Here is a 16472-nt window from a genome sequence, read left to right on the forward strand (position 1 = left end):
CAAATGTGGGTAAATAGACCTGTTCTTAGTTTTAGTGTCCTGCTTTTCTTTGATTTAAAGCAACAATATGGAACTTTCTGCTAAACTGCCTCTGTGGCCACTAATGGTATTCACACAAAATCAGAATTTCAACACAAATCAGCAATAAACTCTGTACACGCATATGTCAAAACAGGATGTATGGGATAACAGACAAAAAAAAAACCAGCGAGGACCCTAAAATTAACATCGCAAAACTTGAAACGTCGCAACATAGGTGGAGAACCAACACGGGAGGACGTACCGAAGACCCAGAAAGTTTGCCAACCTCGAGATGTCGAGGGAGCTGCTAACTTCCCTCTAAATGGGCTGACTTGGCCTTTGACCAAAAGCTTGCCAAACATCAAGCAAACGCAACAACGCAAGAGAGCAAACGAGCTAAAATTACTGACTAGTAAGAAGTTGGCATGCGTCCATTTATTTCGCAAAGCTCATTCCAGACCTAGAAGTGGCCGCTCTCTCTTTGTCTCTCAGCTTCCTCGGTTTCCATTCACTTCGCTCTCTTCGCCTGTGGGTTACACACTTTTTGCAGCAGATCGTAAGCAGTCAACTCAGAGAGCTTCCGCTCTCCCTATTAGAAGTCAGTGTACCATTAAAATGATTTGAAAGCGATTATTTTAAGGTAAAATAGTTACATAACGCTGCGTTAGCTCATTGATTGCGAATTAACTTGACAGCTATACGACCAAATCTCTTCTTTGTTTGCTATCAGTCTCTCCTGATTTTGAACCTGCTGGGAGTCGAATGGATGATTGGATTTATTACGTTGCTAAACATTTTTTGTGATGAGCATCTTGCTGTCTGCAGTGGCCGCTGGCCGTCACAGAAGTTTACAACACGAGCTGAAAGGAGGCGATTTATCTAGTTGAAGCAGCCGTTTGGAACATTTCAGCCAATAAGGAAAAGGGAGGGTTTTATATCGCACCAGGAGATTTCAGCGTGAACGACGCTGTCCATCTGTCAGTGGGCTGTTAATTTCTGCGAAGGCATAAAATACGCGCAAGGCGGGTTTAAAAGAGCGCCGTCAGACCTCTCCTTTAGGAGTGTTTTATGTCACTGGCACACAATGGGGTCACTCCAGGCTACAGATGCTGCAAAGAAAGTTACAGGATATTCCCATCGTCGTCCAGAAGCCACGGACAATACTCACTTTAACTCTCTTGTTTATTTTCAGCCAATGGGCACTTGAGTTTATCTCGCAAACAATTTTTTTTTTTTTTACTTGATAAATACCCAGTTAATAGCTCTTCCCACAACCCTCAAAAGCATCTGCCATTCTCACCTTCAAAAATGAACGCTTTCTATTCTCACTTCCGTACTTCGGGTTGGGTTTTGCATTTTAAATTGGACGCCAAGGTGACTCCAGCTTTAGGATTTACGTTTGCATTTAACCTGGGTTTGCCTCTCTACTCCTAGTTCTCTTATTTCCATTTGTAAAGCAACGATAGGGTGATAATAAGGAGCCGCCACTGCCAGAGTTGTACTGAAGTACTGTGAAAAGAGCAGACCATTTGGTACTCTTTTGTTTAGTGTCCTCAGTCTTTTAATCATCTGCGGTCACTCATCCCTTCCTCCAACACTGAATCCACTTGGAAAAGTTACCTAACTTGGTAAATCTGCGTAATTGTAGTCATGTTTTTTGTTTTTGTTTGGTGGGGCATAATTCTGACCACGAGCAGAATGTGCAACACGTCCCATCCGGTCCACACGTAACCGTAGTCTCCTAAAAAGTCTAACTTTGACCTAGTGCGATGGTGTAACAAGAAGCCGCGAGACCTGGAAACCTCTTTTCATGACATCACCAGTCAGACATGAGAGGGCAGGGCCTGATGGAATAAACACATGTGCAACGCCAGAGCTGTGTCTGAGCTACCCGCACCAGTGTAAAGACAAACAACTCCTCACCCAAACTCTCCCTCGTGTGTCATTCCGTTAGAAAAACCACATGAGTTCAATGAACAGTTTTTGTTGACCGATGTGAAATAAGATGACCAATAAAACCCCTAACCCTAATACACCCTACATTTGGATCTAAATACCAGTCACGCCACTCTACAGTGATACTGAAGCTCGACCTTCCGCTTTACATTCACACGGCTCTCGGGACACAAATCATCTTCTCCTCTGCAGTCCCCTCACCGCCGCTTTGATAGATCGTCTCATTTTCCCGTCGTCCGCGGGAGAGGTGCTATACATGCTGAATCAATGGTGATCCAAGCAGTTTTTTACTCAGCCCATAACTCCTCTTTGTCAAACCTCCCTCAAAGTCCTGGCACCGCGGCTGCCAAGTCTTTCACGCATTTATGGCTCTTTGGCAGAGTCACGCTGACGTCACCGGAGCAGCACGCTCGTGACATAAAGGCAGAGGGGCTTAACGGGCTCAACTTAGGACAATTACTTCTACACTCGGGCATTTCTTTGATACTAAGTGCCTTATAAGATGAAATGGGTGTCACTGGAAGTGGAAATAGAGGGAATCAATCTCGAGCGAATGCGAAGTCACAAAACCCTCCGAAACCAGATGCAGCCAGCTGGAGGGTCGAGTCACAAGAGGAGTCTTTTAAGGGAGAGTTCGCACAAGCACACGCAGAGATGAATGGGAACTTTTTCTGGTGGTAAAACAAAACTTTTTCCCCCCCTTCGTTTAGGTCATATAACAATTTTTGAAGGATTATCATGAAATGCGCACACAAGTGCACACGTAAATTAAACTGCATGAAGAACTTGTAAGATTTGGCGCGTCATTTTTAGAGAACATGAACTTTCCTCACACATTTTTCTAAATTCAAGTCTTTCTCATAAAAAGGCTTTTTTTTTATGGGAGCTGAGACTGCAAATGGAAGGAAGTGTTGTAAGCAGCAGGGGCAGCGGAGCACAGAGGCCATCCTCAATAACCACATTTCCTGTGCTTTGAAGTGTTTCTTTTTTTCCTCCTTTTAAAGGATGGCCTCGGCTCTTCAGACTCAAGTTGAGAGATCAAAGATTGCTCCTTTTTTTTTTTTTTAACTTGTGGTTGTGCCATTTTAGGGACTGGTTGGACATAAAATATGATCCAGGAAGTCAAGTTTTGAGTAACAGGTCAATGGGCATAAAAGGTCAACACATGCCAAATTAATCCGGGATAGATTTAGATTTTAAAGCTTCAATTTGTATCTGTAATCATGACGATCAAAAATAGTGTTCACTTGACAGAGTACTGTAGGAGGATGATGGAAGACTTTACTTTTTTTTTTTCTTTTTTTTTTTTCAGAGCCTCTGTGTTGGCACACCACCACCACCACGGGCTAAATTTGGTATAAAAACAGCCTAAGGGTTATTTTCCTATGTTAAAATGCATCTGGCAACTTCAGAGAAACTGACAGGCGTCAGCAGTTTATCCAAATTAAGTGGATATCTGTCACAGTCACAGATTTGTGGTATAATTCATCCTTTGTGGTACTATCCCTACAGCTGGGGAGCACTGCCAGGGAAACACAAAATGGGATTATTTTTTTTTATTTTTTTCTGTAAAAAGCAATCGGAAAATAGTCCACTTGATTTGAGTTTCGTTTTTGATTGTTTCCCAGGAGGCCTTAAGGAAATGTGGATTATTCTCACCTCCCTCTTAGTTACGCAAAGCAAAGATTTCTTCATTGCAAGTATGGACAAGAGGAATGATTGCAGCAACCATTTTCTATTTCAGTTGCACGTTGGCAAAATAAATTATAAGCTTATAAAGTTACACCCCGACTGCCAGGGTAGGGTAGTATATAGCCAGGAATTTTAGAGCAAAACTAATTTCGCATTTCAAAATGCGAACACAAAATAAATCAAAGTTTTGAGTGAAGCATTGAAATGCAGCGATGCTTTTAATTTGATCTGACTGATAACTGAAGTTTCCCAGTGAACCTCAGGACAAAGCCCACAAACAACTTAACTCAGACCTGAGCCACCTGTTTAGTCAAGACACACAGGCGCTTGTTTTCAGGACGGAAAAACCCGGGACAGATCATCATCATCTGTGGGTCCCGCCATCTCCACTACACCCAGCCCCCCGATACCCTCAACCGCCACCATCTGCTCCGGGGGTAGGGCTGTCTGTTTCCATGGTAACTCCGTACCCCTCCTCCTCCACAGGCAGGCTTCTTTTGTGTGTCCCACGTGTGGTCTGTTCCAACTGTAACCCAGCCACCCTGCTGAGGGGTGCCGACTGCAGTGACAGAAACAAGAGCTTTGGTTGCTTTTTAATTGCTTTTTGTTGTTGTTGTTGTTGTTGTTGCTGTTTTGAGGATTTATTGTTACAAATGAGATGCGTTTGAGAATTTCAGCCTCAAAAAGACTTGGACACCTGTGGAACAAAAAACACACAAGCACTCACGAACATACCTCACTTCTGAGAACATCAGTCCCCCTCCCCCAAGCACAAGAAGGTGAGCTTGCAAATTAAGCCCACCCACCCCTCCTCCGTCTACACAGTGCCGAGTCACCCTGTCCTCCTCCCCCAACCCCTCACCCTCTTCCTCAATGGACTGTCCCAGCAGCAGTGAGATGACAGTGAGATAGGAAGCCGTAAACCTGCAAGGAAGGAACAGTAAAGTGGAAGACATAAATTCAGAGACTGCTGAAGAGGGGAGTAAGGGAAGAGGTCATGCACTTATAAACAAAAATGAAAATGAAAAAATACAAAGTTAAAGTTACACAACCTCATCAAAATGCAGAAATTACAACATAAGATGTCTGTCTTTTTTTTTAAACACCGATTATGTTCTGTTGCTCCTGTGTGCAAAAGGGTTACAAATTTTAGAAACTTTTTATTTTTCTTTTGTTTGTTTTTTTCAAATTAAATTCCAAAAGCAATTTGTGGCCACGGTGCTGTAACTGCATTCACTTCCCTTGGCATGTCACTAACACGTCTGGCTATATTTTTATGGGATTTGCGGCGTGATTTGCAGCACAGCTTTTGGGGCCATGTAAGCATATTTCTTTTGTCCGTACTGTTTTTTTTCTTTTCTTTTTTTCTTTTACGATGTAGGGATACGAGATTGTGATGTCCAAAACTCTCTACTAAGCCCAGTCCTCCTGTATGTGATGTATTATTGGGTTAAAGGGAAAGTGAGTTAGTGGGATCTAAGGCAGAACCTTATTAGGCACTATTTGGGATACGCAGACTCCTAAACAACACACAGATGGAACGCATTAGTCTTGTTGGCAGGAAACTCCACTTCCCCGCTGCACTGTCAATTAAAATATTAAAGTAAGGTTTACTGCTCAATTTCATTAATCTGGGTCCAGTGAATAATTGCAGGTGCAGGTTGATCGGCTACCTAAACACAAAGTGTGTCTTTTAGAGAAAGATTCGCGTTGAGGGAAGTACTGAAGAAAGAAACTGCGAAGCATTAAAAATAGAGGAAACGAATTAATAAAAAAAAAACAAGTTTCCTGACTGACAGCCATGCTGAGAGAGAGAAAGGAATTCCATTCAAGGCCTGCAGCAGAGACACAGCTGGTCATATTTTTTTTTCTTTCTAATGTCATCTTGGACGGTTGCCAGGTTGAGGTAGGTAGGTAGGTAGGTAGGTAGGTAGGTAGGTATTTACTTTATTAATCCCCGAGGGGACATTTTTTCGCCACAGCAGCATACATACAGAAGCAATAATAGAAACAATAGAATAAAATAATAGAATAGAATAATATAATAGAAAAGCAATCAAATAAAATAGCAGTAAAAAAATATAAAATATAAAATGCACAGTATATACAGTATATATACAGTACATTATATATCTATATATATTATATACAACAAACCAATAAACACAGTCAACATATATATATATATGTGTATATATATACATACAGTACAGTATATATCTACCTTGTGCTCATGCCATTTAATAAAATGAGTTGCGCGCTTGTGCTTTTTCCCCAGGTGTGTCGGCACGGAGAGTGCCTCAAGAATGCCAGTTAAAAAATGAAAACCAGCACGAGCGTGCAGACAGGAATCCTGCTGAGGCCAAGACGGTAATACGTCCGTAGGCCCGCATGTGTGCCTCATGTACTCCGAGGACGTTGCTAGAACAGGCCGGGGGGAGGGGGGATAAAAGGGAATCCCTTAAAAGTCTATTGATGAATAAACACATGGTCTACTAGTAGTCAAGGTAACAGTCTGTCAGAGAGTGAGTCCCGTAGAGAAAGCCATATTTTTTCCATCTTGATGACCTTGGAGCGCTTCTGCTCCTTCTGCTGACAAAGGATATGACCACAACTGCCAAAAGGGGAACATTGAGGCTTTCCTAGTAGAACTTGCACAAGCACCCGGGCACAAAACCAGTTCTGGGCTGACTCTTTCATTAAAATCGTGTGTGTGTGTGTGTGTGTGTGTGTGTGTGTGTGTGTGTGTGTGTGTGTGTGTGTGTGTGTGCGCGTGTGTGTGTGTGTGTGTGTGTGTGTGTGTGTGTGTGTGCGTGTGCGTGTGCTGCAGGAAAGCAAACATCACAAGGGGATGATTCACGATGGGTCAGGTTCTGAAGTAAACAAGAGGGCAACATTTGAGCGAAGCCCTTTCACCTCTTTTGTCGGATATGAAATTGCAACATCATAACCGAGGAAATGACTCTTTATTTTTTTTTTTCTGTGGTTAAAAAAAAAAAAAAAAAAAAAAGTGGCGTATGCAGGAAAAACTGTGTTGACCGACTGGTGCGCGTCTATCAAAGATATTTAAAAACTTCCGAAGCCCACAATGAACCACCAGAGCAACAGAGGAATGCGTAAGCCTCCTTCATTGGGTAAATCACAGGCCACTTAAGCAAGCGCAGGCCAGACTGTACGCTTATAAATCCCCATCTGCACTAAAAGATCAGCGTTTCCTTCAACCCTTCAGAGCTGGAAATGTGTTTCTAAATGCATCTACACGGGAGCCTGTTTTATAAATGACCTGTTTTCGGCTGTCGATGCTGAAGGCGCAAAGAAACAGGTTTTCTAATAATAGTTTTGATTAAAACCACTTTAACACTTTGGATGCAACCTGAATCGCTATACATTTGACGCAAAATGCATCCCAACCCACGGGGCAGTCAAAAGTAACGTCACGAGGAGGGGGGGGGGATCTGACTCCATCTTGTTGGAAACCCGCCAATACTACGTCCCGCCCACCAATAGCCGTAACCTGACTGCAACACAATCAATCAAAACAGACCCAAAAAAAAAAAAAACCCATCTTTTTGAGGCTTATTTTCAAATTAATGACGGGATTATTTTCAGACGGACGGCCAGAAAACTGACAAGGAGCGACGTTAGCCAGGTTAGGTAATTACTTTATTAATCCCCGAGGGGACCTTTTTTTTAATTAGGTTAGGCAGTTAAACCGCAAAACCGGAAATCATTTGTGGAGAAATGTTATTGAGACGAGCTGAACGGGAGTCTACGGAGCCGGGGGCTTTTTGGAGCCGACCTCCAGCGGCACTCGGCGGCACTGCAGTTTCAGGCACTTCCGCATCGGCCTCGTTTTCCAGAGTCGGAAGCTGCGTCCACTTGTACGTACAGCCTCAGACATCCCGAACACGTCTGAGCTGACGCACCTGCTGCTGACTACGCCGTGACCTTCAAAACAAACGAGCGACCGGCAAGACAACTACGGGCTCAGGAGGGCTGTGACGGCACATCGGCATTGGAAACAACGGTTGTCCTTATGGCGTTCCGACTCTCGACGCGCGCGCGCTCCAAAACAAACGTCTCCGGGACAAACACATTTCCCTGTTAAACTGTTTAAACGGCAGCCAGCGCTGACTCAGCTGAAGGCCGCTCCGGTCTCCACATTATCTCTCTCTCTCTTGTCATTTGGATTGCGGTCTGGTGCCAGAGAGCACCCCGCATTGACACCCTGTGAATAAAAAGCACGCTTGTGGTTTCACAATAGAGCTTGGGCTGCACCCGGAGAAGGGGGAAGGGCAATCGCATTCCTCCACTGACCTCCGGTTTTGCAGCAGATATCAAACGTTGGCTGCCGCCGCCGCCGGGTTTCATGGGACGACGAGATGAAGCTCGAGCGGCGTCTGACGGTCGTTTTCGTCCGAAGAGGGGCGGGTTTACATGCATTTCTCAAGAGGCCCGGGAGGGGGGTGAACAATGTGCCCGTTTGAATCGGAGTTGACGATACCTCGGGAGGCCGACGGGCGACTGGACGCCTGCAGCATTTCATCTCGGTGACCGCACGTACCTCGTTTAAGTCGCTTCTCGACCGAGAAAGTGCAGCGTCAAGCCAAACTGCAAATTCGGCTGCTTGAAGGAAGTCTCGGCTTTCGATTGCTTGCGAGGTGCTAATATCATATCTGCCACATCCCCCCCCAACCCCCAGAATATGAGCCCTTATAGTGCTGACATCGGACGACTGACTATTCACGTTGTGACTGAAGACACCGCTGGTCCTGATGTGGGACACAAATCCTGTCTCTAAAACAGAGTTAACACCCCTCTGACATCAAGCCATGGACGTTATTCAGTGAAGCATGTCGGTGTGTGTGTGTGTGTGTGGTGGTGGGGGGGGGGGGGGGGGGGGGGCTCAGGAAACACACGTGTTGCCCACGCCAAGGAAAGTGTGACATGGAGGAAATAATAATAAGACCTTTACGGTAGCAACAACTTCCGAACATCTGCATCAGAAGGAAGGTGGGGGGCGGGGCGGGGCGGTAGGAGGGCACCCACCACCACCACCACTATCAGCAGGCTGTATGTTGTTCTGCACATCCTGCCCCCTCCACCTCCCCACACACACACACACACACACACCAGAAACAAAAAGGTTAGATCAGGTCGCTGCTTATCTTCACCTGATATCTGAGCACGGTTGGGCCCACGCGGGTCACACATGTTGCAACAGGAAGCACCAGCTAAAGAGGCAATGTTAGGTTTCTTCCGTTGGTGACAATTAAAACAGATTTAAAAAAAAAAAAAATATTTATTTATTTTTTTAAGTTCTCAGCATATTGTTTTTAACAGAAACAGAAAAAAAAATTTTTTAAAAAAAATTACAAATTAAAAAAGGGTTCTCCTGACAGATTTCAGTAACCGAGTCTCTTCAGCTCCCGAGTTCCAGTCTGAAGTTAAAAAAAAACAAAACAAAACCAAGGATTTAAGAGGGAGCGGAGATTGCATCAGGAATGCTGGCAAGTCGATCGGTCTCCTCCACTCTGCGCAGACACGGTGGGGGTGGGGGTGGGTGGGGGTGCCCGGCTGAAACTGGGAGGAGAAAAAGAGGGGGGGGGGGGGGGTTTGGGAATATTCTTTGTCCTCACCCAGCAGTGCAACGCACAACTGGAGAAGCACGCAGGCTCCTCGCAGGAACAGGGGGGAAGAAAAAAAAACCCAAACCCTGCGTGGCTCGATATTAAAGCGAGAGGGGAGAAGAAAAAAAAAACCACGAAGGGAAAACGAAGCTGTCGGGGAGGAAGAAGAAGAAGAAGAAGAAGAAGGACAACTCTGATGAGACGGAGGAGCTGAAATCACAACTGAAGGTAACAAAAAAAAAAAAAATGCCACAAACAAAAGCGGCGCTGCGCGAATACGCTGCAGGATCACCTTTGAGCTTGTATATAGATATATTTGTGTGCGCGTGTGCTTTTACCGTAAGTTTTTATGTTTTATTTTTTTTTTATCTCTACCTTCAGCACCTGTACTAACCGGGAGTTGTTTTCCAAAAGCCTTTAGATGTCGTTTCGGCTTTTTATATTATTTATTTATTTATTTTTTTAAAATTTGAACCACCCGTGTTCACAAACCCAGCGTGAGGAAATGTGTCGTTTAAACGTTGAAGCCAAGTTTTTACGCGCACGGGTTTGGCAGGAGACTTCACATTACATACCTCCCCCCTCCCCCCTCCCCCCCCCCCAAAATTAGCCTCGTCGTGTGGATTTATCGGCATTTTACGGCACATTTGGGCAAAATGTGTTGTCGGCGGCGCCACATGTAATGTTAATTATGCTGGAATGCAGGGTATGTTTGCGCATTTTGTGTTGTTGTTGTTTTTTACACCGGAGAAATCGTGGCTGCATTTGGTCATGGGGACGCGTCGGGATTGGTTTTCTCCCCTCGAAGTTGCCCGGTCTTTTTTTTTTAAATTTTTTTATTCTGCTTATTAGTGATATTTATAGCTTAAAGTTTCTTCCCACACTTTTTTTTTCCTCCCCCCCTCCTCCTCCCCCTCTTCCAATATGGCGCAGCCGTAAGCCTCATCAACCATCAATTGAACGTTATTGGAGCGTGTGGAGTGACGTCGTGTCCCGTTAGCCACGAGGACGATCCCCCCCCCTCTCCCTCCCCCATCTCCCCATGCAAATTTGGAATAGTTTTAATTTCACATTGTACTTTAAAAAAATTATTATTTTTTTTTTTTTAATGAATTTAGAGTGCGGGATACTTTTAAAGAGAGGTGTCCCAGTGTCGTATTACCTTCATTTTCACGTTTTAAGAGGCCAAAACCAGCGCGTTGGGTTTATAATTGCTCGTGATGAAATAAAAGGGTGGATGGAATTTGAATTCTTCCCAGTTTCACCACCAGCACCGCAACCTCAGTTTTTAATCACTCATTCTCATCTTTTTTTTTGGGGGGGAGGGGGGTCGTTTCCCTCTTGGAGGCCTCTAGGCTTAAGGGCCTCGGGGATCCAGGAGGGTTAACTATAACTATAACTATTCCCCCCCCCCCCTCATCTCCCCCAGATGTGAGAGCCACAAAAGGCCTCTCTGTTCAGGCAGGGCTCCGGCTGTGTTGTAACTTATTCTGCATTGGGAGCAGACTGTTTTCCGTCAAGTGCCCCGCAGCACAGAGGGCTGAAACGGGACACGCGATGTCGCTTTACGAAGCAAAACGAATAAAAAAAAAAAAGGGTGAATCCCATCCGACGGAGGCAACGCGGAACCGGCGAATCCGCGCCGCACGAAAAGCGCGGTCGGGACCGGTGCCGGCGCGCGGCAGCCTGTTGCTGTTTGTGTGGACGTTTGGCGGCGCGTGACGAGAGAGTACGGTTAAAAAGTGTCTCGCCAATACAGTACAATCAAATATTGACGTTGGTTTTATGCAAAAAATTAAAAAAAATCCAGGTATCCACTTCCACCCGCAAAGCGCCGCGTGGCTTTTACCTGTCGGTTACTTTCAAGATCACGCCAAACCAGTTCAAACGTCGCCGGCTCGGCTTCACGCCGCACAAACGCTTAGGTTTTGGCGTCACGGTGAATTTGCGCGGGTAAAACGTTTTTTTTTTTTTTTTTTTTTTTTTAACGGCTGCGGTGATGGAGCAGACTATGCAGGGCTTAGCGTTTGTGAAGTGTGTTCTCGTAATTATTTTTCACTGGCAGAAGGGGGAGACAGAAGTTCCCCCTGCCGATTTTTAAATCACGGCTGTCCACCATTTTCGACTTTTTTTTTTTTTTTTTTTGGTCGCGTGAAAGTATTATAAACGTTGAAAAATCGCCGCAGAAAACTTCTGCATCGGCGCTGCAAATAAGCGCACGAACAAACGGGCGTCCGCCCGTTAGTGCGCGGGAAGCACAAAAATACAACGGCTCTAGAGTTATATTTTTCAGCTCTTAAGTTTGCGCTCTTGTCTGATTTTTTTGTTGTTGTTGTCGTTTTTGTTGCCCCCCCCCCCTCTTTCCGCCGATTTCTAAACCGGACGGTCGGGACGCGCCTGTGAGGGAGCGGTGTTCCTCGGGCCCGACGGCGGCTGGCGTCAACTCCCTAACCGTCAAGCCTAGATTACAAAGCAGCCGAGCACGCCGTTGAATTGGGTTCCTTTGGTGTCTCCGGCAGCCTGACAGGAAAGCAGTCATCGCTTGGAACTGTGTCGTCGTTTTTTGTTTGTGTTTGTTTGTTTTTGGGAGAAAAACCCTTCAGTTCTGACGCGTAATACGGAGTCGATGACGAATATGTCGGCGTCGGCATCTTTTGACGGGGAGCCGCGGGCGGAGGATAAAGGATAGCGCCCGGTCCATGCGACTAGTGAACAAGACGGTCATCGTAAAAGCGGAGAATAAACACAGTAATGAAATGGAGGGGGGGGGGGGGGGGGGGGGCGTTTTGTGGAGAGTTGTACTCAAAATTAGTTTCACTGCGTTACCGGTAAAGACCCGACGGATCGGCGGGACAGTGGAGCTCGTTGTTCTTCCGAGTATGTTTCACATGCAGAATGGGAACTCCTAATCATCACAGACAGGGAGGGGAAGGAAAAAAAAGAATCAATGATCTCATAATAGAGCCGCCACCCGGGTCAGCCATGAATGGGAGTTTCTTTTCATGTCTCATGAAGCCGATTATTCATCAGAGGCTTGGTGGGGCCCGAGTTTTGGCCGCACAATGGAAGCCGGCGTCCTTTATGCTCTTTGACTTTTTTTTATTTAACCGGGTTTGGTTTTTCCTTCAAACGTTCACGCCCGGGAGTCGCCCGGCACCCACCGTTTTCACCCCTCCCCCCCCCCCTCTCGCTGGTTCCGCGAGCGGCGCTTTCGATGCGTCGTAAAACGTGGGTTGTCCAGCGCCTAAGCTAATTTAAGCAGCGCAGAGAAAAACGTGACAAAATGGAGGTAGAAACGACACAAGCGACGCCCGCAGATAAGAACCATGCAAACTGTTCTGCAGTTAAAAAGGATTATTGCTTCCCCACTTGGTGAAAGCGCGGCGTTGTGGTTTTACAACGGCGGGTAATTACTCTGCGAAAGTTGTTTATGAGGTTTTTCACAGAAGGCGTGAAACCACGAGTCCTTCACTACTTCTGTAGTGGCGTCAGATTTCGGTTTATTAAACACTTAACCAACAACAACTGAATCGGGACTTTTGACACTTCGTCGGTTTGTAGCTTTAGGGGGGGGGGGGGACGGGACGGGACATTGGCTGGAGCGTTTGAATTTGGAGTGTTTGTCTCTCGACGCCACAGCTGATCTTTCCTTGTATCGTTTTCAATGCGGTACGCCTCGGGGCGTTCCCGCTCACTCCGCAGCCCGTGCGCAACACCGCGGTTGCGGTTGCGTCACGGTTTTTGTGACGGCGCCTAATCTGACCTTTTTGAAGCGGATCTTTGCCCGTGCACGCTCCCTCCCACCGGGGGGGGGGGGGCTGCTTGGTAACGGTGACCTAACGGCTCCACCTTGTGGCCGTCTGGCGCAATAACAAGAGTCAAGACGAGCTATTTTAAAAATGTGATCAACGCACCGGACCCGGTGAATAAAATTGAGTTTGCGTGTTGGTATTTTCTTATTTAGTTCTTGAGACTGAAGGCTTTCCGTCAGCCTCACCCTCGGGAGTCGCTTCCTCGGGTTGTCGGTGAACACTTTCCTGGTAAAGACTTAAAAAATTTTAAAAAAAAAAAGTTTTTTTTTTTTGTTTTTTTTTTCTGCGCAGGTTTGAGAAGCTCCCCCGTTCCACCGACACGATGAGCTGGAGCTTCCTGACGCGTCTGTTGGACGAGATTTCCAATCACTCCACCTTCGTGGGCAAAATCTGGCTCACGCTCCTCATCGTCTTTCGGATCGTGCTGACGGCGGTCGGGGGCGAGTCGATCTACTACGACGAACAGAGCAAATTTGTGTGCAACACGCAGCAGCCCGGCTGCGAGAACGTGTGCTACGACGAATTCGCGCCGCTGTCGCACATCCGCTTCTGGGTGTTCCAGGTGATCATGATCACCACTCCCACCGTCATGTACCTCGGGTTCGCCATGCACAAGATCGCCCGCATGGACGACGACGACTACAGGCCCCGGGGCCGGAAGAAGATGCCGATAGTGAGCCGCGGCGCCAACCGGGACTACGAGGAGGCGGAGGACAACGGCGAGGAAGACCCCATGATCCTGGAGGAGATCGAGCCGGAGAAGGAAAAGGAGGTTGCGGAGAAGCCCAGCAAAAAGCACGACGGGCGCCGGCGCATCAAGCGCGACGGCCTGATGAAGGTCTACGTGTTCCAGCTGTTCTCCCGCGCCATCTTCGAAGCCTCGTTCCTGTTTGGACAGTACGTCCTCTACGGCCTGGAGGTGGCGCCGTCGTACGTTTGCACGCGCTCGCCGTGCCCGCACACGGTGGACTGCTTCGTCTCCCGCCCGACGGAGAAGACCATCTTCCTGCTCATCATGTACGCCGTCAGCGCCTTGTGCCTGTTCTTCACCCTGCTGGAGATCCTTCACCTCGGCTACAGCGGCATCCGCGACTGCTTCTGCGCGCCGCGGCCTCGGCCCCCCGCCCCGCCCCCGGCCAGCCAGAGGTCGTCCATCTGCCGCCAGCCCTCCGCGCCGCCGGGCTACCACGTCGCCCTGAAGAAGGACCCGTCGGGGAAACTGGGCTTCAGGGACAACCTGGGCGACTCGGGCCGCGAGTCGTTCGGGGACGAGGCGTCGTCGCGGGAGCTGGAGAGGCTGCGCAGGCACCTGAAGCTGGCCCAGCAGCACCTGGACCTGGCGTACCGGAACGGGGAGAGCAGCCCGTCGCGCAGCAGCAGCCCCGAGTCCAACGGCACCGCGGTGGAGCAGAACCGGCTCAACTTCGCCCAGGAGAAGCAGAGCGGCACCTGCGACAAAGGTGAGCCTCCTAACCCCTCCCGTCCCCTCGCGAACCTTGCTGTGTCTTTTTCCTTCAGCTGCGATCGAAAACAAAACGCTTCGCTGGCTCTTTGATTTAAAATTAAAAATTTTTTTAAAAAAAATCTGTCGACAGGTCTCCGCGCGTAGGTTCCCATCAGCTGATCGGTTCACGTGAGGAGCGGCGAGCGGACAAATAAGGGAAACCGAACGAGGGGCGCGAGTGTGCGGCGTTGTGAATTCGCTTGAGGTGGATGAAGTCAACCCGAGCCGCGCGGTGTTAACGGCCAGGCGTGGTCGGACATCCAGTCAAAAGGAGAACGGCGGTCTCGAACCCAGCAATACTTGAGACGCCAGCCTGTCTGAAGATCCAAAGTGCTTACAAACTGCCATCGTGCATGAAGAACGCTTAAGGTCATATACTTCTCCCTCAGGGCAGCTATTTGTTGTTTCTTTTCTTTTTTTATATATATATATCTATTTTTTTTTTTTTTTATTATTATGAGACTTAGAGCTATTAGTCTTTTTTTTTTTTTATATATATACATTTTGTCCTTTTGTTGGAAGTTCAGTGATTGCATCTCATGTTCGCCTCAGACTTAAACTGGAATTCCTTTTTTTGTGTGCATTTTGTTAAGGTAAGGGCCCAGCCAGTTAAGCAAAGGAAAACAACAACAAAAAGAACGTTTAAACTGTATGAATTTTATATTTTTTTTGAGGAAGCGAGTGAGCGAGTGCTTGTGGATGCAAACAAAAAAAGGTTAATGGACAAGGCACCACTCAAAAGAAAGGTACTGGAGTTGTTGTCATGCTGATGAAGACTTTTTAAGGCGTTAAATTTCACAACGTTGTTTTTTTTTGTTTTTTTTTTCCTTGAATGGTTTTGACAATGTTGGCACCGCACCAGTCAACATTCCCAAGTCGGGTGCCTGGATGGTAACTGGAACACACTTGGGGTGCCTTTGTCCAAAGGAATAAACAAACCTGGGTAATGCTTGAAACACGTCAACTCTTGATATCGTCTTGTATTGTATTCAACATTTGATACTGTTCTTTATTTTTGTATTAGTTTTAAGTATTGTGGATTTGATTTAAAAAAAAAAAAAAAAAAAGGCTTTCGTCACTGTGGCAAACACTTTTCTTTTATTATTTGAAAAAGAATGACATTCACTACTGTCTCGGCTCTCTGAAGCCAGATTCTGCGGAGGACTGGCGTGTTCTGGAAAAATGTTTGGTACAATTTGAGTTCGAGTGCAACAGTTTTTCTGTCAATAATTACAATTCTTCTGATAATAATCTGTTGCTTGTATTATTAGGTACACATCATGTTCGACTGTCAAATGTTTACTTCTTTTTTTCCCCTCCCCCCCCAATGCAAACCTGAATTTAATTGTATCTGTTGGTTAAATAAGGGACAATGCTGTGTCATGTTTGATATCTGAAAGTGCTGATTTTTGGACGAGTGTTATCACTTCTCCGCAATCTACATGTAAACAAGTGTAATCATTTCAATGTGAATTCGATGCCTTGAATGCGCTCTAAGAAGATGCCATCTTTTGTACTCGGCATCGTGCCATTAGTGCCAACTCAAAATATTGTCATCTCAAGTTATTTTTGACCAATGCTTTTTGTACTTTTTGTACTTTTTGTATTGATAGTACTTTGTGGTTAGTTTTTGAAATACATTTTTTTACAACAAATACCAATTTCCTAGTGATCCGTGTTTTATTACCGGCTTTGCAATTGTTAAGGTCTGATTGATCTGGTTGATCCCGAATAAGTTTTTTTTTTTTTTCTTTTTCTTTCCCTCATTAGTCATCCGACTCCACCTAATAAGAGAAATACTTACTTTAGATTTCTTCTTGTATTTGGAGAAAGTTCAACTGAAAATCTATATTCTGA

At 46.2% G+C, this 16472-nt stretch overlaps 1 protein-coding gene across 1 annotated transcript; it reads left to right on the forward strand.

Annotated features, from left to right (window-relative positions):
* The first annotated feature begins 13420 nt into the window (after positions 1-13420).
* On the forward strand, positions 13421-16261 carry gjc4b (gap junction protein gamma 4b). Its single transcript, XM_069698861.1, has 2 exons — positions 13421-14571; positions 14707-16261. Exons 1-2 carry the CDS (start codon positions 13434-13436, stop codon positions 14718-14720), a joined length of 1152 nt encoding a protein of 383 aa, XP_069554962.1. The 5' UTR covers positions 13421-13433; the 3' UTR covers positions 14721-16261.
* Positions 16262-16472: the final 211 nt, after the last annotated feature.

This window comes from Brachyistius frenatus, unplaced genomic scaffold (genome assembly GCF_029030835.1).
Source record: "Brachyistius frenatus isolate BFR_SWC_R1_liver_20210118 unplaced genomic scaffold, ASM2903083v1 Contig_28, whole genome shotgun sequence".
In the NCBI taxonomy this organism is placed as follows: Eukaryota; Metazoa; Chordata; class Actinopteri; family Embiotocidae; genus Brachyistius; species Brachyistius frenatus.